Raw genomic sequence first — 27,891 nt, forward strand, 5'->3', positions numbered from 1 at the left:
TTTCAGATATAAAATGCTGCATGAAATGCAGAAGTCAGGTCCGTAGTTGAAAAAAAAAAGAATGTCACTGAACTGGTTCCTCTGGCTTTTGTAAAGAGTAATTTGCCTAGTGAAGAGTCAAAGTCAGACATGAGCGCTTGTCCTGTCTAGACAACCTGGAGTCACTTCCAACACATTAGACACACACATACACCTCCTCCCTCTAACAGGAGGCTGTTTTACTCTTCTTGTGAACCAGCACACAAAATGTACTCTTCACAACTGACTAACACATGACTGTGGACCTGAGAGTCTGAGGTGGTACAAAATCAGGCTGCTGCTCTCAGCGAAGCACCACTTCAGGGTAACAAGTATCAGGCTGCTCCACTTAAGCGGTCTGTTTTTTAATAATTTTTTTTTTTTTTTTTTTTTTTTAAAGTAAGAACTCCATTGCTTCCATGTGTGGGGAAATACCATTCTCTGGAAGATACAGGAAGGAGCAGCAGTACTGTAACTTTTGTCAGCACTTCTCCGAAACATTACAATGAGTCAAATAAATGACTGGAGGTGGAAATGAATGACCAAGCAGCAAAGGAAAGTGATTGAGAGGGTGTGTGCCAATATCGCGGGACATGGAGAGCACAGGAGGATGGCTGTGAAGGAGTATGTTGACAGTTGAGAAGGCACATTATAGTGTTTGGTCAGGGCGCCTTGTCCTCCAGAAACCTTTCTGAATTTGTGTCGGACTGTTGCTTCATCGTTCTGGTCCAACAGATTTATGGCCCATCAACCTGTGGTCTGCTTGACTGGCCCGAGTGTGCTGGCCACTGTTGTCATAACACAGGAGGAGTATGGTGTGGCCTCAGCTCCAGCTCCTAAATTAAAGTGCATTATTATCCTTTTTGAGTGGCCTTTTAGCACCTTTTTAGCCCCCTGTCGGGTAGATGAAGAAAACCTCTGACACTACTTCCAGGCCATTAACATTAGTTGGTGTTGTTTGTCCTTAAAATTGGAGTGAAACATAGTAAAAGTGATCATTTTTGTGTGCCTCATTTTATGGTAGTGAATTAAAATATGATTTGACTCACTTCTGATGCCAAAAATTGAACTTCACTTCAACTTATCGCCAGCCAAATTCCTAAAACATGAAATATCCACAGCACAGGCATCCTTATGATCCGTTTGGACTAAGACTGTATGAGTAATGTCTTACTCTTCATTTTATTTAGTCTTCCCTGGAGCAAATGCTTGATTTAGTGTTCCCAAGTATTGATCAGTCCAAAAAGTACCTCTTCATAACAGTGAGAAATATGCAAGGGGAAAACAGAGGGTGAAATCACTCCTCTTTAATTTTTTTGTCCATGTAGGGTCTCCATCTGTTTGTACTGTAAACTTTAGTGCTGTAAAATTAGACTGTGACGGTGTTTGTGATTCTTCTGCGGCTGGCCTTACTCACTGCAGTGAATCATTCGTTCCAAGGAGTAGGTCCTGCAAGCCCAGCTGGCTCTCAGTCAACCCATCTCCTCTGGCCCCAGGCCTGGTTACTGCCACAAGTCTGCAGGATGGAAGATTGGGGTCTTATTGTCTAAGGTGTCATTTCTGCTGGAAATCAACCAAGCTTTTGTAAGCACTCTAACCATCACTCACCCTTCCTCCTCATCCTGACACTGGCCACAAGTATGCGGTGAGTGTAGGAGCAGTCTTTCCCACTAGATCATGATTCTTAAATTATCTCTATAAACATACAATTCACCACTCAACTGAGTATGTCAGCAGAAATGGACTGTAACGATTGCCCGTCTGAGAAAAATACTAGTGAAGCGGTTTCTGTATTCTCTTCGTAGCGTGCTTTCGTCCTCTTCATCTCCATATTTTTGATGGTGTTTATACTTTAGCAAGCATGAAATGTTCATCGTATCTGCTACACCTCTACTCCCTTCATGGGAGTGATGGAAAAAAAAAAAAAGCATGTCTGTCAATTTATTTACCCCACCCACCCATTTCCCACATGCCTAGTCACAGTAATGCAGTTAAGGGGTCTAAAATATTGCTTTTACAGGAACGTTTATTTTTTCATTTTCTCCTCTGATAATGGACTCGAAACCTGTCACAGAAAATAGTTTTTCCATGTTGAGTAACGGTTTAAATACAGATTTAGTGACCAGAATCGCTGCTTTTGAGCCACACATTTGCTCTATAGAGGGTTATAATATTAATCTATGCTAGGAAGCAATAGTGCCACATTTATTATTGCGTCTTGTTCAATAGCTTTGCCAATATTTACCCTATGGATAAGCTTCCAGTGTTGACAATGAGGTCAGAAGGATGAACAGTTAAAGCGACTTGGTAGTAAAATGCCACATGCCTCTGCAATGCCTCACCAAAAGACAAGAGTCCTACATACATAAACAGTTTGATACACGCTTTACTGTGTGCATTGGCCTCCTTGCACAGCTCAGTGGGGCTAAAGCTCGGCAGCACGCCTGCAACTCACATGGCTGTATAAGGGCACAGGGATAGTGCTCCACCACTGCTGCAGAGCTGGAATGAGGGAGGGAGGCAGCGAGAGCGAGAGAGGGTGAGCTCCCATCTGGTAGTTCTTAAAACTCCTGGAATGCTTTTGCTTTAGTTACACAAACCAAACAAGCTTTCTCACCAAGCCAAGACGTTCTCTCTCCCCTTATGCTCGTGCTATCCACAGCCCCCTCAGTAACCTCTTTAATCAGTCTGCAACACCTTTCCAATCCTTCATCTTTAAAAATGAAGGGAGACTTATTGCAACGTCTATGAGAAAATGAACATTTTTACAACAGTTATGCACAAAACAAACTGAAAATAATGAAATAAGGCTCTCAAATATCAGCTCCCTTCTTAATTTATATGGAATCCTTGACAAAACCAAATCCAGCTGAGCATCCAGATGTGCTTGCCTCTAGACTAGCTCCATCTATTCTAGTCCTGACACATTCTGGCCGACTCACCCCCCTGGATCCGAACCATCCCAAGCCCATCTTAAAACATCATTGCTGCTGCTGAGTGATGGTTCCCTGGTCTCCAAGCCCAAGGGAAGGAGGGGAAAGAGGGGAGAGAAGCCGGGGGAGGGAAGCTGCTCTGTTTTAGTCATTATGTTCAGTGTGGTATCTTACTGTTTGGAATCTTGCACAAAGCTCTTCCATTTATGCACACAGAGAATTAAGATGTGTTTGTTTACTTCATTTACAATATCTTAGTATCAGGGATGAAGTTTTTTTCTGTTTTTGTGAAAGCTGTGTTGTCCTACTACTCACCAACAGCAACTGAAATCTGAGGAATAGTCAAAGGGAGGAGGGTAAGACAGAGATAGAGGTTGTGTCTGCCCTGTCTGAGTTGGGGATTGGATTCAGTTAAAGCAAGATTTGTTGGGGCCCTGAGAAAAGGGATTTGCAATTTTCCACCCCTCTTGTGTACAGCTGTCTACAGTTCTTACCCATCTCCTCCATCTCTTTGCTTTCTCTTACTCCTTCTCCATTTTTCCTCTCACCTTTTTTCAGTTTAGCTTCCCAGTATTCACTTACTGTACAGGTTCTGCACGTTGTTTATGGCCTATAGGAGAGATTATATTCTTTATTTTTTATATATTCTTTATATTTGAAGCCTGCAGTTGAAAAAAACAAACTACACTATGTTCTTAGTAACTTTATGACATCAAAACCTGTCCACCTCTTGGTGTTAAGATTGCCTTGGCTTTGTTGCTAGTCAAGGTTATGTTTATGTGACATGAAATGAACTTTCTTCCTCTCTCTCCCTCCAGACATCCGCCACCCAGAGGAGCTATCTTTACTGCGTAAGCCCCGTGATCCCAAGAAGAAGAAGAAAAAGTTGGAAGAGGCTGAGGAGGATGATCTGGAGCTGGAGGGTCCACTGTTAACCCCTGGATCAGGTGAGCTGATGGACAATAACTCCTATGTGGAAATGAAGCACGTATGGCTTCAGAGCATTTGTTACAGTATTTTCCAGCTGGATTACTCATGTTCTACATGAACTTGAAGAATGGGTTTATACAAATCTAAGCCAAAGTTTGCATTTTTTTTTTAGGTTCAGGTCTACTTTGAAGTAATTATGGTGCTTTGAGTTTTATTTTTGCATTTCATATTGTAAAGTAATAATTTCATTTCCCTCAAGCAGCAGGTTGAATAACAGGTTCCACTGATTGCTGTGGACAGTCCTCCGTTCTTTTTTTGTGTCTGATTGCTCTTGCGGTTTGAAACCGAAGAGAAAGATAACTCCAGATTGCTGCACCCTGCTTCTAATGACCAAATATGAATGTGTGAGTTTGAGGCCTGCATGGGATCTACAACCCTGGCTCCCTGTTCCTTGGCAGGGAGGACGAAGAATGGTTGAGATTCCACACATAGTTGGTCACGCTGCCATTTTAAACCCAAACCAGGCTACACGACTGCAGCTATACTGGCCCTCCTCCCTCCTTCCGCCAGTGATGGGAGAGTTACAACCATGTGAGCGGGGAGGAGCAGAACAAAACAGTCCATACCGCTGTCACAGAGTTAGCATTAAGCAAAACTGCTAACACTATGAGACAGGGTGAATGGACTCTTTGTGCGGTTTCGGCTCTTCTGCTCTGGCCTTCAGTCCATCTGCTCTCTCCTTAGACTCAGCTCAACGCACATATAAACACTTGTGTGAGTGTAGGGAGGCCTGAACAGTCATTGTGAACCTGGTGAAGCATTACGGTTCCTGTAGTCTTGAAACAGTTCTGCCTACATGGAGATTTTGTTTGCAGCGTATGCCCATGGATAGAAATATGACTGATAGAAAATAAAGTACTGTTTCAGTAATAGCTCATTTTTATGAACATAACACATGATAGTCACACCCAAAGTTGCATCATTACATTTGAGGGGTGTGCTGTGTTGATGCCTCTGGTATAGATGCATTTTGTTCCCAGTGGGCGACTGTGGTCACACTATTAGGTGGTGCAGAAAAACAGAATTTCAACAGGAATGTGCAGAATCTGTTTACTGTCACCACTCTCCCTGTGTGTCTCACTTGTGTGTGAGTACACACACAAACACTCACACACTTCCTGTCGTCCTCCCTATCTGATCACATGCTATAGTGAGAGAGTGTGTTTCATGGCCAAGTTGTAAGGCGTTTTTTTGTCCCTCGTGGGGAAGGGTTGGCCTCTGAACCCAGGTCTCCTGATAGGAATCACAAGGCTTTGCAGAGAGGCAGCGATGCAATCAGAATCACAGCCCTCTTCTGTGCAGCCAGAAGTTCCTGTATAGTCCACACCACATCTGCAACGACTCTGACAATCCATTAATCTTTTCACTGGTCTGACAACTCATGACATGTGAAGACATCGCCTTATACTCTGGGAGCTGTTTTTTTACACTTTAAAGATTAGTCAGGAAAGTAATCAGAAGACTAACTGATAATGAAAATAATGTTTAATTGCAGCCTTAATTATATTTTCTAGCAATTTTTTTCCCAAGTACCTGATATTTAAAGGAACGGCCTTTGCATCGCCGTCTTTCCAGTAACTTGTTTGTAACTGACAGTGCTGGCAAAACAAATAAGTAACCGAAAAAGAAACTCTATATAATTATATAGTAACTAAGATATATACAGTATAGAGTACGTAGTCTATAAAGTGAGGTGACGCTGACCTAAGAAGCAGATGATGTGGGTAGATGGCGAACACTTGGTCATAAGCTGTACATGACCAATTATTTCCACTTAAAGACTGGTATTCTTTTCCAAAACCTCAATCTCCATCTTTAACGTTACCATTTAGGAAACTCCATGACCCCTGTCTGTCTGCACACTCACGTCGTGTCCCATGGAATCTGTCATTTTGGTAGCAAAACCACGTTACTAATCCTCAGCTGTTGTTGTGACTCAGACTGAGAACCATGATGTTGCCCATGATACCAATGCCATGGTTTCCTCTGGACCCACCACGTCTTGATGTGCCTGTTGTATCTAATTATCTTTCCTGTCAGCGTGGAGAATGACATACCTAAGACAGCCAGCACTTTATATTTGTGCTGCAGTTTATACATGCAGGGCTGGGTCACGATGACCAACGCCTTGTCTGGGCTTTCAATCAGTCCTGCTGCGTTGGATGGCTATGAATGGGTGGATGGAAACGACAGAACCTCACTAGTCATGCCAGGGTGATCTCCCTCTGCAAAAAGGGTAAACTGAGTCATCCACTCAGAGGCTAGCAGTTGGCAGTGCCAATGGAAATGCCACGGATCTCCTCATTCTTGCATTTCTCTATTTTTGTCTTTTCTCCTCTGTTTCCTCCTGTCCTTGTGGAGTTTTCAATATCTTAAATCTGTCCACTTGATGTTGTTTCCCGTTTCGTTCCTTTCCTCCACTCCTCTCCTGTCTTTCTCTCTCTTACTCTTTCTCTTGTCATCCTAGCCTCTGAGGTAATATACATCGGACCTGTCAAAGGTAAGCTTTCCTCTTCCTCTGTCCTTTACTCTTCAGCACTGCTTCCTCACCCTTGCCTACCCCTTTCTCCCTACCCTTCACCCCCCCACAGCTGGAGTGTTGAGGTCACATGACATCTGTAACCTTTGGGACTAGAAGCCAAGTCACCTGACTGCTCCTCTAGAGGAAGCCAGCTGATTTGAATGGTCACATGATGTAAAGGCTTTGCCTCCCATTAGAAATTAGCTCAGAGCTCACTTTTTCTTACAGCTACTCCAGGCCTGCTCACTGTGCCTGCTGACTGTCTTGCAGGGATAGCTGATCACTTTCTGCCCCTTGAGAGTGGTGGTTAATCAGATGGTCATAAATAAATTATTAGTGGACGTTTTTGCTATACATTATGTAGAAGTTCATAAATCAGAACAGTTATCATGTTCTTACAAACATACCACAACCAACAGCCCACACAGACCCTTTGTGAAAAAAATTGAATCTACCAGAAACACTTTTATTCATTATGAACCCTCTCATGGTTTACTTCTAGTCTCAACATCCCATGGTGGTCCAGCTCCTTCCATCTAAGCCTTCTACGAATCACCAGTGTGGGAGCATTAGGGAGTCAAGTCATGTTAACATTCTTTGTGCCTTTTCGCCTCTATTGGAGAGTTAGTAAACAGGATGGAGGAGGCCTAGTTGTGTTTTTAATGGGCTGCCAGCTTTCACCTTATACATGGTCTCTCTGGATATTTGGGATTCCTGAGGAGACCCTGCGGGACATGGGAGTACTCTCCCTGACCCGATGAACTCCGCATTAGGGAAGAACCTTGAAAGAATCACTGAATAAAACACTCCCCCGCACAAGGGATGGGTGGCCATAGCTTGCACCCTGTTCTCATGACCCCCAGCTCGCAAACACAAACATACGCGTGCACACTCACAAACACAAACCAAGCCCACTTCCTGATTTCAGAAGGGATTTAGTGGTTTAGCCAGTGTTGCTTCTTGACCTAGGCCCTACAGAGGGAAAGAGGGAATGGAGGGGTGTGGGGACAAAAATACTCCACAAGGCCAGCCAACAGGAAATACAAACAGCTTCACTTTGGTGGCTTGCTTATGTTTGTAGCCAAAATCCAAAATTGAAAAACTAAAACATAAATATACAAATAAATCATTTTTTCAAATATTTTGACAATGTATTGAAGATTTGAATTTACAGCTATGTTTTGGATTTTTTTTTTTTGCCCAACCTGACATGTTTTTGTAATCCATGCATCCTCCTCCCATATCTTTGCGCTCCCCCTCTCCTCTCTGTGGCAAGTTACGCAGTAGTTTGCTGTGTGCAGTGCATTCCTGCAGGTTTTTTGACTGTGAGTAAGTGGGTGACCCTGATCATGTACTGCATCATCTGCATGCTGATCCACATCAATCCCGCCATCAGCAGGAGGACATTGTTGAAGTCACTCATCTGCAAAGTGTGGGCTGGTAGTCACATGGTGTTGTTGACCGCTAGCTGGCCTGGCTAGGCTGCAAGTGTGTGTGCTTTTTGAAAAGTGTTCACCCTTTTTCTCCTGATGCTGTTTTTAATGATCTATTTGTGAATGTGCACTTAATTGGATTGTCTAAAGAAAAATGTACATAAAAATGAAATAATCTTAATTTGATAAATATGCTGTGTGTATCCTTACTCTTTCAACTTTTGCACTACAAGAACTAACTGATGACTGTGTGATTTCAGGGAGCATCTACTCCAGTCCAGGCTTGTACAGCAAGACCATGACCCCCACCTACGACTCCAGGGACGGCAGCCCACTGTCGCCCACCTCCGCCTGGTTCGGGGACAGCCCCTTGTCCGAAGGCAATCCCAGCATCCTCGCTGTCAGCCAGCCAATCTCCTCACCAGACATCCTGGTGAAACTCTACAAGCCCCAGTCCCTGCTGGACAAAGCCAAAATCAACCAGGGGTGAGATGAACTTTGCTTAGTGGTTGTGTGGTTTGGTTAAACTGCTTGTAGTCAGAAATACTGTGGTGGATTGTCAAATATTTTAGAGCTGTGCAGTTTATCAAAACAGTTGCAAGAGGCATTTGTTCCATAGAGAGACGGATTTAAAAGATGTTGTATTCTAACTAGACCCATTCACTGTCTATACAGGTGGTTGGACTCATCCAGGTCCCTGATGGAGCAGGATGTGAAGGAGAATGAGGTGCTGCTGCTGAGGTTTAAATACCACAGTTTCTTTGATCTCAACCCTAAGGTACGTCCCCCAGACAAAGCCGTACAACTTTACCTTACAGTCAGTTGGGGCATTTGTTGAGACCTTCAACTTTTGCTTCATCAGATTTAGTGATATCCTGTGTGTATCAAACTGTGAGACAGCATTTTTTTTTTTTTACTGTTTGTATGTTTCCACAGTATGATGCCATCCGAGTGAACCAGCTCTATGAGCAGGCGAAGTGGGCTATCCTGCTGGAGGAAATTGAGTGCACGGAGGAGGAAATGATGATGTTTGCTGCCCTGCAGGTAAGAAGACTCTGTGTTTGCGTCCGTGCCTGATCTTAATTTTCCTGTTTCAGCATTGTTTTGTCAGGGTCTGAAAGTTAAAGTCCTGCATTCTTCTTTTCATTGGGCAATGGGCACATTTCCTTCTTAACCACAAGCTAATAAATTAGATGGGCTTCCAGCCCGGAGCTGAGCCATATGGCTGCCAGTTCTGCTGCTGCAAGCATACTAAAACTTGGCTGTTGTACATTGTTGCAGAATGAGAAGCAGGCATTATCACACAGATTCCCACTGGGCTTCTCCATATACTTCAGTATCAGTCAGTTCACATTATTTCAGACTCATAAAAAGTGTAAAAAAGGGGATGATTAGGCTTTTAATCAAAAAGTCCTTTTTAAATAATTAATTACAGTTATCTTTAAGGACATTCATGGACTTATCTTAGTTAGACAGAGTGGTGTTACTTTGATCGCCTGGAAACGCCTAGTGAGTTATCATGACAAAGAAATAAAAATACGACATTGAAACATTATATTCTAATTTTCTGATTAGTTTTATTGATATATGGTAACCTGTAAGTATCCCAGCACTGTATTCTTCTAACTATAAATTCCCTCAGTAATACCAGGGGATTTCAAGAATGTTTGTATACAAGGCCAAGGCTTCATGCAATCAAGTAATTTCTTCAAACCTTGGGGCCACTCCCACAGAGCTGCTTTGGCCTGTACTTAAAAGATATTGATAACATCAGATGCACAGTATCTTTTGAAACAGATTTAGAGGAAGATCAGAAGAAAGAGAAATGGCAAGAGTGGGTTTAACGGGGAAGAGTGGAAGTGATATACAGATGTGAGCCCCTTTTGCCCCTGTGGTTGCCCCCTTGAGTCTGGGGGTGGTGCCCCTGCTATTTCTGACCCTCATAAACTGTGGGTGCCAAGACCTGAGGACGCCACCCTGTCCTCACCCCCAGGGTAATTATAGAGCATCTTGGTCCACAGGACCCAGTGCCTCAGCCCAAGACCACCCACCCCAGCAAGACACCATCTCATAGACCTGCTCACATTCCTCTAAAAGCCCTTTTACACTCTAAGGTGATAGTTGTGTTTCATCAGGCCGGTTATAATTACGCTTAACTGGTTTCTTGTTACTGTTCCTGAGAGAGATGCTAATCCGAGCTGGGTGTTTAGACTGGCAGCTACACTGTCGCTACCTGTCTGTTAGCACTTTGGTAGCTACTACTGTGTTTCAGCTGGGTAGTATGAGCTCAGCATTTTTGGCATAGGTTTCACTGTTGAGAGTGGAAACACAGGGTCTAAATAAAGACCCATGACTGTCCACTTCCAGTATGCTGCTGGCTTGCGCTAGTATGCTATCACCTGGACGTTTTTCTTTGGCAGTACATAGAAATGAGGTAATCAGGAGTCAAGAACAGCATTTGACCTCATAGACATGCTACTCAGGGGAAAGAGTTGGGGCACAGGTTGTACTTAAGCAGATAAACATATGCCCTCATCTACTCTCGCACACACACACAAACAGGAAAAAGCCCATCAGTGTTGCAAATTTGAAAAAACTCTCAGAGTGGAAGAGGCGGAGGAATGGAGTGTCATCAAGAGCCCTTTGTCCCACATTCTGCAACCCTAGCTGGCTAAAGCCTCACGTGTCGCTCTCAAACTCTGCCTCTGTATCTCTCTCTCGCTCTCGACAGCTGTTCATTCATATATTGGTGGGGGGTTGGTGATGGGTTGACATTATAAATACCATTTGTCAACAAGTTGTATTTAGTGTCTGTGACTCACGCTAAGAGGAAACCATGGTCAGGTTATCAGGAATGGCCCCCCCTTGACGAAGTGGTGTCTGCATTGTTACGAGAACGCACACATCACGTCCTATTGGCCCAGCTGAGCATGTGTTCCCAGTAAAAACAATTTATAGGCTGTTACAGTTCAAAGATGTGCTGAGAACACATTTTCTAAAACGTACCACGTATTTTTCTCAGGGAATCATCATCACAAATCACCTCCTTCTCCCCTCATCCTGAAACTAGTCTCCTCATCTTTAAAGACATTGCTCCATCACTGGTAAAATGGTGCATACTGGCACCACTTGCTAATATAAATGCCAACAAGTCTTGAAGTATTTATATGGTAATTATCACAGACCAGTTTCCTTTTATAATACAAAGTTGCAGGGTTTACACATCAGTAGCACACATAACAGGAAATCAGCAAAACTGTTGACGAAGGTGTTGGAGTAGCTAACAATTGCTTGCAAAGTCTGTCTCACTACTCCCTCTCCCTCTTCCTTTACTTTGTTAAGTCCCTTTCTGAGACTCACCTGGAAGGCCTAATAAATAAAGTGCTTAAATGTTATTAAAAACTTGCTTCACTGGTACATCTTTTTCTTTTCCACAGTACCACATCAACAAGCTGTCAATCATGGCTTCAGACAACCACATGAATAACAGTGAGAAGGAGGTGGATGAGGTGGATGCAGCCCTGTCAGACCTGGAGATCACTTTGGAGGGAGGAAAGACGTCCAACACACTGGTATGACAACACTGCCACATCATCACATTCACTGTAGGAAATACTTTTTGTGTATGGGTTACACGTACTGGGCTTGTCCAAGTTTTTTTTTTTTTTTTAATCCAATCTCATTATGTGATTTTTTTCTCTCAGTTGCAAAAGCTTGGCATATGTTTGGTCCTTTGTTTCTCTACTGTAACATGATGAAGTCTCCTTTCATCAGTTGTATTAAACAGCGGCACAAAACCTACACAGACAGTGCACACTGAACAAGAAAACAATGAAATTGACTGGAAGTACAAAATTTCACAGTTATGTACAAAGACTGCATATGACCAAGAGCTGGGGGTGTGAGATATTTGACACTTATCCAAACCCCACAAAGGCTGCATTTTATATAGTTAAGCTGAAAATATATATCTGTACTGTTACAACAGCCCTGCCTTGAAAAGTGAAGTTTATACAGCTTATCAGAGGAAACTGAGCTTTGAGATATTACATAACACGTCGTCTTTAGAATACTCTACTGAATAATGACGTTGAAAATGTGCGAAGTTGATCCTGAAGTCATTGTTTTGGTTATGTTTAAACATGTTCTTATTCTTTTATATTCAAATCTTCTGGGCTTAAACTAACAGAGTTTTTTTCCCTTCCTCCTAGGGTGACATCACATCTATTCCTGAGCTAGCTGATTATGTCAAAGTCTTCAAGTGAGTCTACATCCAGAACTACACGATGCCACGTTTACTTTCAGTGCTATCAAAAACACTGTGTGTAACAACTGTGTATGAGTGCGTTCAAAAGATGTTGAATCTATCAGAGAACCAAGAAGTAATATTTTCTGGCTAAATAATAGAGCTGTTGCCTGTTTTGCATCAGTGTAATAGACCAGGTTGGTTGCCAAAGGACATTTGCAGGCTGATCTTGCACTTTGATTTTTTTGGAATGATTACAGTTGGACCAAGCATATTTTGAACCATATTGAGTTCTGGCTTTAAGCCCTTGCTGACGGACAGGTGGCCCCTGGGGTGGTTGTCTCATAAAATGTATAAACCATCGGGGGGGTATGATATCAAGAGATGTTCATGTCCAATGCTGGCTCCTTTCCTTTTCACCTTGCTGACTTTGCACTTAAGGCTACCCCCCTCCTTTTCTACTCACTTAAGATCGCCCCTCCCCCACTCTTTCTCTTTATCTTTACCACTAATAAAGAAAATGGGTATTTTTCTTTTTTTTATCTGAAGTATGACATGTCATGTCTGTCTGATATATTTTTTCCAGACCCAAGAAACTGACGCTGAAGGGGTATAAGCAGTACTGGTGCACATTCAAGGATATCACAATTTCCTGTTACAAGAGTAAAGAGGAGTCACATGGGACACCTGCTCACCAAATGAATCTTAGAGGTGCAGATGCACATACATTTACATAGAAACACATAAAAAAGTCATTTCATGCCCATGCAAGAATTTAGTATGTTGTCTTTGGTGGCGTATCTGAAGAATGAGTGTGACCTTTGACCTCTTTTTTCCGCTCTGCACCGTGGCTTCACATGTGTAGGTTGTGAGGTAACTCCAGATGTTAACATCTCGGGTCAGAAATTCAACATCAAGTTGCTAATCCCTGTGGCCGATGGCATGAATGAGATCTGGCTTCGGTGTGACACAGTAAGACTGAATTTACTGAACCATTTACTACAGTTTCTTGTGCTTTGACAGGTTTTTAATCATTAGCGTTTGACTTTCTTTTCCAGGAGAAGCAGTACGCCCACTGGATGGCTGCATGTCGCTTAGCCTCCAAAGGGAAGACCATGGCTGACAGCTCGTACAACCTGGAAGTCCAGAACATTTTGTCCTTCCTCAAGATGCAGCACATGAACCCAGACCCTCAGTTCATTGAGCCGATCACCACCGATATCAACCCAGAATGCCTGGTGTCCCCGCGCTATCTGAAGAAGTACAAGAACAAGCAGGTAAGCTATGCAGGCCATGCAGTATTTCTGTAGGGAGCTTTAACACAAAGACTCAAAGACTGTATTGTGAGGTCTATTTACAGCAATGTGGAAGGTAAACTGTGTCATCGGAAAGAGACAGAAGAAGGTAACTAACTATCAGGCCTAATGCGTGTTGTGTTGTGGGGGGTTGTTTACTTGTTTGATGAGTCGGTTGTGGAGTTAGATGGAACAGCATTTGATGCTTCCCAGATGGGTGCCTCCTGGCATCAGGGTTGTCTTGCATTGGAATGTAGCCTCCCTCTACTCCCCCGTCTTTTTCTCCTCTTTCTCCCTGTGTTCCCTTTCCCCACCCCTCTCTGTCCGAGGGGAAACCAGGACAGCAGACGTCCAAACCACCCCAAGTAGTAGACTTACAGTAGTGCTGCTCATGTTAGACTGTAACAGATACTTTACCTTGCCTCTAGGTCTTTGTGCTTGTAGACAAAAGGACTGGAAGGGTAGAGATCTCAATCACTCAACCTCTAGATACTCATCTTGTATGGAGGTGAGGATTTATTTCATCTGAATTATGGGAGTGGCCAAAACGCAGAGAACGAAGCAAACTTTTTAACCAGGTGTAAAATTCAAACGCTAAGAATGAATTAACCTTTGTGTAAGTGTTAGGAAAATTCTACAATGTGCTCAGCGGATTTGCATGTAAGCTATAGGCTGGTGTGTGCACACTGGAACAGCTGAGTACACGACCGCCATGGCTGTGCTATTTGGAGATGGGTGAGGAAGGGAGGGATGGTTTGCCTCACCATAGCTTTCTCATTCAGTCTGGTTTTGTTGTGGGTGAAATGTAGGATGTTGCTAAGGGGTCAGAGAGATGTTAAGAGGGATGTTGGTACAGTAAGTGATGACTCATAAATGATTTGGAACATAGCCTGAAATATATTGGATGTCTAGCAAGAGAGGAAGGATTCAAGGAGAATTACTGAGAAGGGGTTCATCACAAAGATTCAGAGGGCTGTGTTTCATATTTAGCTGTTAAAATTGAATGAAATAGTATTGGAACAGAAAATAATGACATGACTGAAAGAAGATTTGCGTTCTGTCAGTGCCGCATGAGCATTGCTTGTTGAATCTGGATGTTGCGGGTACTTTTGATGGAAGGCTGCAATAGTATACTATGATATATACAGAAAACGTGCACATGACACGGCCCTACTGAGCACAAGGCACAGGTAGAAGTTCCAACTATTCAGATTTACAGAAGTACCAAATAAAGTTTCCATTCTCTCTCTCTCTCATGTCTCACTTTATCCCCTTTTGGATTAGTCAGGAAAGCCTTTAAAAAATAGCTGACGTCAATAACGTGAAATTGATTCACTGTCTCTTATAGAAAGGCCTGTTCCTCAAACGTCAAGAATGACCAACTCATGTTGACGTCAAAGTTGCAAAGACTTTTACAAAGGCAAATCACATAATGCATAATGTAACGCTAACCACATCAAGACCAGCCAACCTGTGGAGTGTCGGTGTGTTGGACTGAAAGAGAGAGAAGTCCTGGTCCAGTTCTTTGTTAGCTGTTGTTTGTCTAGCCTTTGGTTCTTTGTATTTTGTACTTTTTTTTTTTTTTTGTTCCTTTCATTTTTGGAGCTCATCACTTAAATAAAGTTAAAGCTATAATAATTTTGGTAGCATTCCATGGCAGCTCCCATGAACCCTATGTGTGCTATCAAGACCTCATGGGAGCTGTTGTTGACAACAATAGTTGTCTTAACTAGGTTACAATGATTAGCTGCTCAAATGTCGAAGTCCACTGTCCTCTGACCCATTTTTCTTGGAAAATGAACAGAAGACACCAGTGCCGTTGTCTTGTTTTATGAAAGACAAAAAAAAAACAAAAAACAAACTCCATGATAAATTGAACAGGGGCCAGGGCTTGTAATCTCTAACAGTATAACCCCAGCAGGGTGTGTGTGTGTCTGTCTGTCTGTCTGTCTGGGGCTGTGGTTCTTTTTGGCCCAAGTCCAATCTCACTCTCAAACCCAGTCTGATAGGGGGCGTCCCCAGGCACAACATGAAAGAGTAGTAACATATATACAGTATGTGTATGTGCCTGTATGGACGCACACACACATGTACTCATGTAGTGGGTGTGGGGCACCAGGAAATGAGCCGTGCCTGCGAATGCTGCGCGGGAAAACTGTCTGGGAAAAGCCCGTTAGCTCTCAGTCAGCTGCTACCCCTCCCCATCTCCTTTAAACTGGACTTCCTGTGGCAAGATTTGTCCTAGGAGACTTCCGTGCTGCAGTTCCCAGCGGATACACACACACTCAGGAATTTTAGAATTATATGTCCTAGAGTAGGCTCTGGCCAAATTTATACATTTACATAAGAGAAAGCAAATGATTAAGTCACAAAAATAAACTCCTGGAGCTTGGAGACATGGCACTCCTACATTTTCATGCTTCCAAAGTGTTCTGCCTGGTACATATCACCATCTTGTGGATGAAAGAGGAATTGCAGAGAAGCAGTGTGATTCCTCTAATGGCCTGTTGTGAAAGCCTGCAAAGAATAAACTGACATGATCTAAACCTGAACTGTATACATTACACACTGTCTGATTGCTGCTGTACTTTCCCTGTTGTGGACAAACACTGCATGACCCTTAGATTTCCAACCCCCCCCTTCCAGCTTTGTTCCTTTTATTACAGTTATGGTCTCCTACTTGTTATTTTGTCTCTTTCTTCCCTCAACATTGATCTTACTTGCTTGTTCTCTTTATCCAATATTTCTTTCTCTCTCCTTCTGTGCATCTCCTTCATTCCTCTGTGTCCTCCTCCCATCCCCACCTCCCCTCTTCAGCCAGGCTATATCAGGGACTTGGTAAGTTGAGTTGTGTGTCCACTGGGTGCCTTCAGAACCTTAGATATGTGCATGATTGTCTCAGCTCTGAACACTTCACCTAACTGTACGTAGCTGTACAACATAGTGGCTGATAGTCATGGTAGAATAGATGGAGTCCTTCTGGATATTTCTCTGTTTTCTGTATGTTCCCTCATGTTTTCTGGCGACCATAAGACGAGCACATGACACATAACTCTATTGATACAGCACTGGGGTATCTGTATTGTGTTTGTATTTTTGTTTACATAGCTGGTAGGGACAAGCAGACAAACTTTAATGTGTTTTTGAATGTTTTTACCCTTCAGACAGATACTGATTTCAATTCATATCTGTATAATATAGCCATGTGAAAAGCAGAGACTAGAAATGTGCTGAAGGTAAATATTGTTCACTGAGATGGATTACTCATTTCAGGTCTAGCTGATATTCATACTTTTCTCTCATGAATTTAATTAGTGCTTATCAAGAGGGTAGGGAACATGTATTCATAGCTCTTTAACATGCTTTAGAAAGTAGTCAGCAGTTAAGGAAAGAAATGGAAGAATCCTCATCTGAGCCAGTTAAGTCGCTCTGGATGTCTTACACTTCTCTTTCATTTGAATTAGTCAATAAAATGCAGGACTTCAAAAAAAAAGGGTTTAAGAACAGCAGGGGAACACACACGTGCATGCACATTTACACAGACTGAACGCTTCCCTTGGCTTTTTAACCTTAGTCTGGCTCCCCAGGGTGCTCATAGGTTTATATTTGTTTGTCTGTCTATTCTCTAACTGTGTGAATTAGATCTTTACTGTGACAGCTCTCTGGTTATTGGCTGACACTGTGTGCGCTAACTATGGAGTTAGACACTGTTTGTTTATGTTTTGGGTGACTGTGTGTGTGTGGATCTGGGTGCATTGGGTGGTTTAAGTGTGGTGATGGGATACATTTGTTTACTTTGGGGAATGTGTTAGTGTTGTGGGGGGACTCAAATGGTGGGAGCATACTGAATTGTTAAGAGTATAATGTTTGTGATTGTGTGTTTCTCAGATTTCTGCCCGGATCCTTGAAGCCCACCAGAATGTGGCCCAGATGAGTCTCATCGAGGCCAAGATGCGCTTCATTCAGGCGTGGCAGTCCCTGCCCGAGTTTGGAATCACTCATTTCCTTGCCAAGTAGGTTTTGTCACAGCTGACAAAGCTGTTCAGTAAATTGCTGATGTGTCTTTATACTTTTATCTCCATTACCCACACTCTGGACTCTGGATTCTCTTCTTCTTCTCTGCAGGTTCCAGGGTGGAAAGCGGGAGGAGCTGATCGGCATCACTTATAACCGCTTGATCCGGATGGATGCCAGCACTGGAGATGCCATTAAGACTTGGCGCTTTAGCAATATGAAACAGTGGAATGTCAACTGGGAGATCAAGATGGTAGGGAGAATATAGAAAATTACAATTTGGCGTGTTAGCTTTCCATTATATATTACATTCTTTTTATTTCATTACATCCTGTAGTCCATCAGAGAGTTGAAACTATCAGTCAACTAAAAGGAACAGGTCTTGGACAGTACTACTGCATATACAAAAACATATATAAAAAATGTATGAAGCCTTTTATGGCTTCAGATGAAGCTGCACAAAGTCTGATAGACAAAATCCATCAAGAAGCACAGTTTTGTGATCTACATAAAATTTCTGTGGCCAGTTTGTTGCTGTATATTTCCTTTTTCTGTGGATAACTGACCATGTAGCATGGTCATAATAGACTCTGCACCTTTTCTCTGGACACTATCAAAAGTAATTCAGGGAAACACTGGACGTCAGTACCAAACTAAGTTACAGTACTGTGCATCATATCGTCTGCAGTACAAAACATGATTACATTTCGCCAGGTATTATCAAGCATGACTGATGTGATGTGCTCCGCTCTGTGTGCTCAGGTGACGGTGGAATTTGCAGACGAGCCCAGTCTGTCTTTCATCTGTGCCGAGGTGGACTGTAAGGTGGTCCACGAGTTCATTGGTGGCTACATCTTCCTGTCCACGCGTGCCAAGGACCAGAACGAGTCTCTAGATGAAGAGATGTTCTATAAGCTGACCAGTGGCTGGGTCTGAGCTGCCCCGAGCAACCAGGGGTCAACGATTGTAGGTCAGGGGCCCAGGAGGGGAGTGGTGGGGGTGGGGCGGGTGGGTGTAACCACATTGTATGGGTTTATTTTATTCTACTATTTCTCAGTCTTTTTAATTGTTTGGAGCTGTGCTGCAGAGTCCAGAACAGCACAGCCGTTGCCATGCTGACACCGTTTTTATTGTTATAGTTGTTTTGCATTAACGCCGACAAGGTCATTTGTTACAACACTAATTTGTGGTGAATGCAGTCCAGATGAACTCTGAACTTTAACTCCTGTGGTTGAGCAGAAGCGTTACACAAACCTGAACCGGGACATTTGCCTGTTTTCCTGCGACCACCTGCCTGCTCTCCTCCTGGACTGATGGCCATCAACTTACGTCCATGACTACCCTCTAAAACCAATCAAACTCCACGTTTAATCCCAAAGACCCCCCCCTTCACTCTTTGTCTCGCTGTCTCTTTCTCTCTCTCTTCTAGAACTGGACTAAAGGAGCTAACATCAAACTGTCATTAAAACATATTGTGATATAGTGCCACAGATACCCACGGTTATATCTGATTATTTATCCTAAAAGATGGACTTAATTAGACAGTCCAGTCAAAAGGGTATCTGTAAACAGCAGCGTACATCCTATCCATTCTGTGAAGGGTTGAATCTTTTTGAAATCACATGTAAGCACTTCTACAGTAAACAGTCCTGTTTATGAATAAGCTGTTTTTAAATTTCCTTTTGCTTTTGCTGTCTGTTGTCTTTCAGAGCTGGAGAGTCCAGTTTCTCCGTTGAATTCTCATTGTATTAGCTGACAGGTGTGACATTGAGAGCCTGAGTTTTGTTTTATATTTAATAGACTGCTGATAGTGAGCAAGTCTGAATACACGCTACAGTTCAGTGCGCTGAGGTGAGTGTCCTGTTTGTTTCCAGCTGACCTAAACATCCTAGCTGCAAAAATGTACATCTTAAAAAGTCATTTAGTCTGGTGTTTGGTGTCCATTTAGTGTTTTAAAAACTTTGCCTGGTGGGGATGTTGAACCAAGGTAGATCGCTAATGTCACAAGCTATCAGAGTGTGTGCATGTTTATTTAAAATGTCTCATCCCATTGGCAGGTTTTATGGGTGTTTTTAAAAAAAATTTTAAAGACTCAACAAGAAGCTAAATGATTTTTCAAAATGTCCATCATCTTTTCCAAACTTTGAGCAGTCTACTGTTTTCGCAAAGTTCCTTCATCTTCTGACCTGCAAGTGCGCATTTAGCAATGATGTGCCAAAGTGCATTAACGTTTTGCCAAATGTATTTTTGGCTGCTGTTCTGACCACAGTTATATGAAGCGGAATCACAGCAGCATGCTTTGAATCCCATCCACATTTGAAACCCCTGACATCTCATTGCTTAGTGCATGTACACTACATAACACAAGGGATCATTACTCCCTTGTACCAGCTTTGACTTTATTGCCATTCTGTTTCTCACACCGTATAGTATTATTATTATTATTGTTGTTATTATCATTTTTATCATTACACACCAGCAAAAGGTCACAGAGTTTGAAGAATGAATATGCAAACGTTTTTTTTCTTCTGTCCTCAATATGAAGGATCAGTAAATAAAGTATTATTTTTTGTAACTAATGTAAAAACACAAACGTTTTATAGAATTGTACAGTTTTTTTTCTGCTTTTTGGGGATTTGGAAGTTTTTCCTTTCAGAAAAAAAAGGGGGGAAGCCATCTGTCAACATGTGTAGTATTCAGAATTGTGCCTGCTTATGTTGTGGTCTTACTGAGTTTTCAGATGAAGATATATATGAATATATATGAAGATAACACTAGTCTCAAACTCCAGGTTTGATGAAGATCTTTGTCGAGTACATATTATATATTTTTTTCTAAAATACAGATACGTATGCCTTTTCAACGTCATCTTTTTTCTTGCAATACTGCTTAATTTTATTGACTTTCTGCTTTCTCTTCTGCCACTTGTGACTGACCATCTTTGGCCCTCATTTGCTTTTTTAGCTCATTCTTTAGACTGCGTTTTGCTGCAGATTTGCTCTGCGCCTTTTTAAAAATACTTCACTTAATTGTCTGGTTTTGTCACAACTGAAGTGTGCCATTTAATTATGCCCATATGAAGGAGACCCACGTTGTTTAGACCCTGGAGTTTGAGACAGATCAGCAAAAATGAACAGAGTTAAGAGAAAATCAAGCCTAGTTTGTTTTGTTTTCTCTGATGTTTTTGTTTGCCTCCAGTGTCGGGAGCAGCGGTGCATGTCCTGCTGCTCTGATTTCTGTAAAAATGCATTTATTTTAAAAAAAAAATAAAGTAATTTTTATTTAAACTCAGCGTATTTTGTCCTTGATTCTCGCGAAGATGGTGCATCGGTTGATGCTGAAAACATTGCCTGTTTTAATCCACTGAGGAGGCCCACGAAATGTGGCTGAAAGCTCAGTTTACTCTGTTGACTTAATGAATTCCATGACTATGAAACATAATGTTAAGTCAACATCAATGACCTATTGTGCAAGATTATAATAAAAGGTGCATCAAAATAAGATAAAGAAAAGAAACCACAATGGTTGAGAGAAAGACGATAATATACTGTACAGTAACAGAACAAAGACTGCAAAATTTGTGCAAACATCAGGCTGAAAGGTTTGTCTCAAACTGAAAATCTTGCAAATCCACCGACACACTACTTCTACACTGTACACACATCGTGCACTGGTTACGTCTCTCCATCAGAGGGCAGTGTACAACAATCTGTTCTCCCCTGCTTTCCCCCTGTAGTCTCATCCTCACTACGTTCCAAACTTTTCCAAAGGTTTCTTTGCCCAAATCCGACATGTTTACCTGGCATCCCAGCAGAAACCCAGTGCCAGATTGAGCAGGAGATTAGATCAGAGAACGCCTGCAGACAGTCTGTCTATTTGCAGGCTTTTGCCCATTCCCCTGCAGTGGACATGGCGCACATTTGTCCTGTCACCTGCTGAGCAGCTGGGATATGGAGGTGTTAGTGGCCATGATAACTGCGGAGCTGCTCACACCCCCTGATGTCCACTGTAGCGTCGTGTAGAATGGCGGTAAATGCAGCATGGGTTAAACAAGGAAGCTTTTAGAAAGATGTTGAAGATGATGATTGTTAGTACAAGTGACAGTTTACACAGGCTGGACAATAGCGTGAGACAAGATGAGGTCAGCCTGGAAGGGAGGACAATTAACTGCAAACAAAAGACCTCTAATGGACAAATCATCAAACACTGTTCATTTTCCTTTTTCATGAAGTGTCAGTGATACTGTGATGGTGATTCTCTTTCCTCTTGTTGGTGGAATAAAAACCAACAGTTTTAGGCTTTGTAAAGCTGAAAATGAACATCGACTCATCTCATTTGCATAAATCATCTGTTAAATTGGCATCATTAACAGTTGGCACCACATTACAGCAGCCTGTGAACTTGTATCCACCTTCCAGTCGGTTGTGAGGTCAGATGAGGTGTGCAGCATCGCAGTGGGAACAATGAATTGAGTTCTGCAAGAATATCCAGTTCTTGCTGAAGATGGGTCTCAATCCGACACTTCAACCAGCAGGTTTGACAGCAGTAACTTCCAAGAAAGCTTTTCAAGCACACAGCAAATGAAGACTCACTTGTGGATGAAATCTAGACGTTGAAGCATACTCTCTGCAGCATCTGATGTTCCCTATATAGCCCATATTCCAGCGGGATCCGGCCCATTGTGTTCACAGTGTGTATGGGAAATAAAGACACATCAACCATGCCTCCACCTAGTGACGTGGAATTCTTCAGATCCCTTGGGAGGACGGGGTGGATGACGGCTTTGATGTGACAGAAGAAAATGTGGGAGGAGACCTGAGGACGACATTTATAGATTGTGCTGCTTGCAAACAATTAAAATGCAGGAAGTGAAAACATAAAAGAAGTAGCACAATACAGGGGGCAAAGTAGCACCTGTTGTCGTTCAACACAGAAACTTCCTGGTTAAACAAAGTGCACAGTTCAGTTTCAAGGAAACATTGCTCAGCTCTCCTCATTCCTGAAGTTCACAGCCAGTTAAAGTCATTGTTAAAGTTATGGAGATCTCTCTCAAGGGAAGTGTTTGAGACATTCACCCCTATCGCCTGCAGTGAATGGAGTGCTATAGATAATGTCAGCCATGACAGCAGATGTGCTGATAAGACAATTTCAGTTAAGCCTTGAAATTTTCCTGAAGTAAACTCACTCTTGATTTTTATTCACTTTCTCTCACTACTGTCACCAACTGTCACGAGATAAATGTCAGAGAACATTTCATGGTGGCTGCAGGATAAAGTAGCTGCTGCCAAGATGACAGAAGGTGATGAGACCTTGCAGGTTTTTGACAGTGTGGCTCCAGGAATGGCGATGATGGTCTGTCAGTCAGTCCAGCACTTTGGTACCAACTGAAATATCTCAGCAACTTCTTGATGGATTGGCGCCAAATTTTGTACTTGCCTTCGTGACCCCCAGACGATAAATCCTAATGACTTTGTCGAACCCCTGACTTGTCATGACTAGCCCCTAAGGGGGCTGTTTTCTGAGCCCTTTTGTTATGTTTAGAACTTTTGTGAACTTTTGGACCTTTTCGGACTCTTGTTTAGTTTAAGTTTTGTTAATAGTTCCCGTTTTATTTTTAAATCATAGCCCTTGTGTGTGTCTAGTCTTGTTCGACTTCCTGTCTTTGTCTTGTTTCCCACCATTTGTGATTGTCTGCCCCGCCCTAATTGGTTTCACCTGTTGCCCATTGCCTTGTGTATTTAATTCTCGTTTCCCTGTGTCCTCATCAATTTGTCTGTGTCCGTATCCAAGTCAGCATCTGTGTCCATATCCGAGTCTGTGTCTTCGTCCATACCTAAGTCTGCCACATCAAGTCCCTGTGTTTTTTTTTTGTGTACCTGTGCCTTGCGTTTTCCCCCTCATGGGCTTATCTTGGTTTGCTTTGTTTTCAAGTATGAACTTTTGTATTTTCGTTTTGTTTTGTTCCTGAGTATTTTTCTCCTGTGTGGATGATTTTTAGTTGCTTAAGTTTTGTTCCCTGGCCCTGGACTCATCCAGTGATTTTGGTTAATTAAAAGACTTTTAGTTACTAATAGCCTGTCTTGGGGTTATTGCATTTGGGTCCTCTCTTCCCTCGTGTTCCTGGTTGCCTTGGTTTTGACCCCCAGTGTGGAGTCGAGTTCACATTTCTAATGTCAATGAGTTTTTAACAGCTCCACCAAATTGTGTTTTTTTTCCCTTTCGTTACAGTTTTGTGTATAAGAATTTTTCTTCTTTTGTCTCCCATCAATCATCTCCCTCAGATTTATCTGGTATCCCTGTTTATAAAATTTTATGCAAAGTAGTTCAAACTAGCTCCACCTCCAGCAGGTACAACAGTAACATGCTGCTGACGCTGACTGCTGATGCTTCAGTATTGATCATCTAATGATACCATATACTGTATATCAGTCAGAGGGACCAAACCAGTAGTTTTACTTTAATCCAGTATCTACATGTTGCTGCTAATACTTGTACTTTTACTTCAGTAAAGGATCTGAACACTTCTGCCACCACCTAAAAGAACTGACATATGTTATCCCCATTATCCTGGACAGTTCAGCCTAGATATGTTTCCATGGAAAAGGCCCTGTCTGGGCTAAACACTTAAGAGTGCCAAGACTCTTATCTTGATGTCATCAATTACACTCTGGAGCTGCTAAACTGAGTTTAAAGGCTCTAGGAAAACATATGTTCTGGTCAGAACTCTTTGTGGTTCAAAGCCTTGAACAACAGTTGTATAAGCCCACAAAATAGTGTTCATTTTTGCCAAACTGGTATTGTTATTTCCCAGACTGGTATTGGTGTATTTTAGCTGTTAACAGATACAACAAGACAAAGTCTTTCAGATAGCTTGGGGGATTCTATTTTATAGAAAGAAATGTACATAGTGATCATTGCCTTGAAGTTTTTGTCGCTGACTCACACACCACTGTGGTCTCATTTATGGCTACAAATGAGATTATTTTTCACCTGTTCTTGTCTAAGTAGAAACCTGCAATAGTGTCATCCATAAACAACATTTCACACCACTGCATCACATCTGTTTGATGAGTACTCGTAAGCCTGAGGTCATCCACCTTGTTAGCCTTGCCTGACAGGCCGGGACATCACGCATGCTGCTGAAGAAATTATAAGCATGTCATTAAAGTCTCAGAGCTGATCCAGAGGGTGTCCTCTCAGCTGATGAGGTCATGTCACATGGTGTTTAAAGAGATGAGACGGGCCTGTTGTGAACCAAGATGCTTGCTTCATCACTTTCTGCAGCACGTGAGAATTGCATGGCCATGCATACATACGCAAGTATGAGCAAACAGGCTTTTGTGTGTGAAAGAAATTACAGCTACAGCTACAGCTGTTGTGTATTCCAGCTCACATAACATTTCAAGTTGAATCTTCTCTCAGGGTATTTGCTGTGGAAGTCTTTTCTAAAGTAATCCACTTTTCCCCCAGGGACCCTTTGGCTTTAAGCACTGTTGCACAAAATTGGGTAATTTGCATCGCCTGTCTCACTAAAACCTGTTTTGTTTGGCTAAATCTTGTTTTTCGGCCAAGTTAATGCAATTTAAAGGGCTGCCATTTTCAGGGAATACATTTGGAACAAACAGACAAGTATCAGGTTTCTTTGTTTTTTTTTTTTCTTTTTGCTGTGGTGGAAAAACCTGTCTTTGCCTGGGGCATGATGGGAGCACCCGTCTGCTGACTTGTCTAACAAGGAGGAAAAAAGAATCCTGCGAAATATTTTGTCAAAATCATTTCATGACAAGAGTCAATAGGAATCCTGCTTTGAAAAATAAAAACAATAATTCAAGGCTCAATTTCAGAAAAGATGGTGCACACAGAGGCTCAAATGGGACACCAGGGGCAATTTTCAATTTAGTTGGCTCAGTGTAAGATACTGAGATAATTCAATTGTTTATAAATCGATCCCCTTGGATCAGTAACATCAAAAAGCATTCTAAGGCCTCCACCTTTCAGGACCTCTCTGGTGCCTTCATCTACAGGTTCATCCATATTTTTTTATATTTGCCCTAAATTATTCCCAGATATCAAGACACAATAAGAAAATAAGTCTGTGTTAAATCCAAACTCACAGTGCCCCCTGTGTACATCTCTGTATCTTCACATTATCTCCTTGTGGTGCGATGAGCGTGACAGTGTCTCCACTTGTCCTCTGACAATAAAGACCAAATTGAACTTGCAAAATAAAATTGGATTCTTGGCTCTTTGTGTTACCCAGAGGGCTCTGCTCATTGATCGGCTAAATTAGCTGCTTTTGACTGTTATCTGGCAATGAAACGATAAAAGGGTGGAGAGTGAGTGAGTTACTGGCAGACAGGGACAGGAGACAGAGGACAGCAGAGACAAGGCTCAGAAAGACTGAATCAGGCAAAGCAAACAGTGAAATGAGTTGTGTGTGTTGTGCTAAAAAGTAGTAATACTATCCATTGTTAACTGATGCATGGATACATCAGTGAAGCTTTCATGGGTCTGAATCCTTTATATAATAACAGAGGTGACTTAGTAAATGGAGAACTAGCACACACAACCAGAGCAGCTACACAGACACACACTGTTCAACACACCTATCATTCAACTCCCTGACTGCAATGATGGAGATGGATTTAGTTTGTGGTGCTTAATGGTGTGTGGCTCCATTACAGAGTCTTTAGTCCAGTGAGTTTCTCTGAAATCTGACTTCAGCACACCCCAGAGTATTAACTTTGATTCAGGACGGGTTCTCCCTCTGAAAATCCTGTTTTCACTCCTGAGTTAAGCTGCTGCCTGTAGGCAAAGTGAGATTGAATGTTTCTCCAGTGTTGGCATGATGTGTGATAGCTGGCAAGGGAAAATAGAGACTGACTCAAACATATCTCACAGTTACGAGGTGTTTTGCATTCCACGTTGTATTTCCTTTATACCCTGTAGTGAAACAGCTGTTTAGGTTTACTATGTATTTACTATTTCCACTTTAACTATTTTATGATTCATAACACCCCAGATATAGAAAATGAGTGATCACAATCAGCAGTATTGATGTAATATTAATTGCATTGACACTGCTTTCATATTGTGCCAATCTGAAACGCAAAATGCAAGATGAAGATTTTTCCCACCCCGACACACATTCTAGTATCTTTTGCACATCTTGCACAGTGACTCTTTCCACTCTTTCAAGTCCACTGATTTTCAATAGCTTCATGGTTGAAGTGATACAGTATATGTCTATCCATTGTACTCTAAATCGAGGAGAAAGATATAGAAGAAGGAAACATTCTTTAGCTTGAGCTAAAGAAAAGACACCTAACTATAGGTTGAAAAGTGGACGTAAACAGAATAATATTGCAACATTGGTGAGGCCGCCCTCTTGAGACCTCCCTCTTTCCCTCATAAACCAACAGTCTGGATTTAATTAAATATTGATTTTTTTTAAATATTAACACTAAAGTCTGTCATTGATTGAACAACAATCTTTTTATTAGCAATGCAGAATTCAAAACAGGGACTCAAAGCAAATTTCTTTGCCATTTTTTTTCTAGAGCGACAAAGCAGCTATGATTGATCTAAGTATGAAAGTTGTTACTTGAGGCTGGCTAGTGTTCAGATGATGGATGGTTAATAAATGCTTCAAAGCCAATTAAAACGGCTGTCTTTGGCAGAGAAATATTCCAATGACTGAGCTCAAAATTCACACTTAAAGATGCAAAAACTGCGGTCAAAAATGATGTCAGTGTGAGCAGTTATATGAGTCGTGGTTGGAGTGACAGGTCTTTCTGTTCCAGCAGTGCCTGGAAGATCATATGGATGATTCCTATAAACTGACAGATCTTGTGGACTAGATGAATCCTTTTGACAACCATTGTCATAGAATGACTCACTGTAAAAGGAACACAGACATGCCTTAGAAAGTATGTAATAGCTACAAAAAGTAATCCTGCTTAACACAGTTCTCTGTGAAAGCTTATTTGTATTTGCCTGCTACACTGGACACAATTCTGCATGCAACAAAAGAGCATGATTACCCCAGGTGTATTTCAAAAAGGACTGTACGATTGAGATAGATTCTATAAATGATATTTTGACCTGAAAATTAATTGCCAGGTCTCAGGAGGTTAAACTAAAATGCGATCAGGCAAGGAAAACTAATTGAACACGAGAAATGGGTAAGATTCAGTAATACAGGAAAATTTCTTAAAACATCACAGAGGTCAGGAGTTTATACATCCTTATCACAAAAGGTTCTTGTGTATCTAATGTGATTGTTTAGGGGCCACATGTGAGAGATATTCTATCAGGCACTTGCAGATAAAATCAATACCACATCCAAGGTTTAAATAGTTTCTTATTTCACACTACTTAAAGATTATCAAAGCAAATTGTTACACTTGACCTGGTTCAATAATGTGAAATGTGCACAACCAGT

General features: G+C 41.9%; 1 protein-coding gene across 4 annotated transcripts in view; it reads left to right on the forward strand.

The window, feature by feature from the left end:
- fermt2 (FERM domain containing kindlin 2) overlaps positions 1-20,737 on the forward strand; it is a 38,291-nt gene extending 17,554 nt beyond the window's left edge. The window contains exons 4-17 of one of the 4 annotated variants that reach the window (XM_041060820.1): positions 3,770-3,898; positions 6,409-6,441; positions 8,156-8,381; positions 8,571-8,673; positions 8,832-8,939; positions 11,333-11,467; positions 12,107-12,156; positions 12,728-12,852; positions 13,007-13,113; positions 13,200-13,418; positions 16,254-16,274; positions 17,325-17,449; positions 17,562-17,703; positions 18,213-20,737. In XM_041060820.1, coding sequence (XP_040916754.1) covers positions 3,770-3,898; positions 6,409-6,441; positions 8,156-8,381; positions 8,571-8,673; positions 8,832-8,939; positions 11,333-11,467; positions 12,107-12,156; positions 12,728-12,852; positions 13,007-13,113; positions 13,200-13,418; positions 16,254-16,274; positions 17,325-17,449; positions 17,562-17,703; positions 18,213-18,386 — 1,697 coding nt within the window. In that variant the 3' untranslated portion in view covers positions 18,387-20,737. The remainder of the gene's footprint in view (positions 1-3,769; positions 3,899-6,408; positions 6,442-8,155; positions 8,382-8,570; positions 8,674-8,831; positions 8,940-11,332; positions 11,468-12,106; positions 12,157-12,727; positions 12,853-13,006; positions 13,114-13,199; positions 13,419-16,253; positions 16,275-17,324; positions 17,450-17,561; positions 17,704-18,212) is intronic. The other 3 variants (XM_041060821.1, XM_041060822.1, XM_041060823.1) reach the window with 3 other exon arrangements.
- Positions 20,738-27,891: the final 7,154 nt, after the last annotated feature.

This window comes from Toxotes jaculatrix, chromosome 17, assembly GCF_017976425.1.
Source record: "Toxotes jaculatrix isolate fToxJac2 chromosome 17, fToxJac2.pri, whole genome shotgun sequence".
Lineage (NCBI taxonomy): Eukaryota > Metazoa > Chordata > Actinopteri > Toxotidae > Toxotes > Toxotes jaculatrix.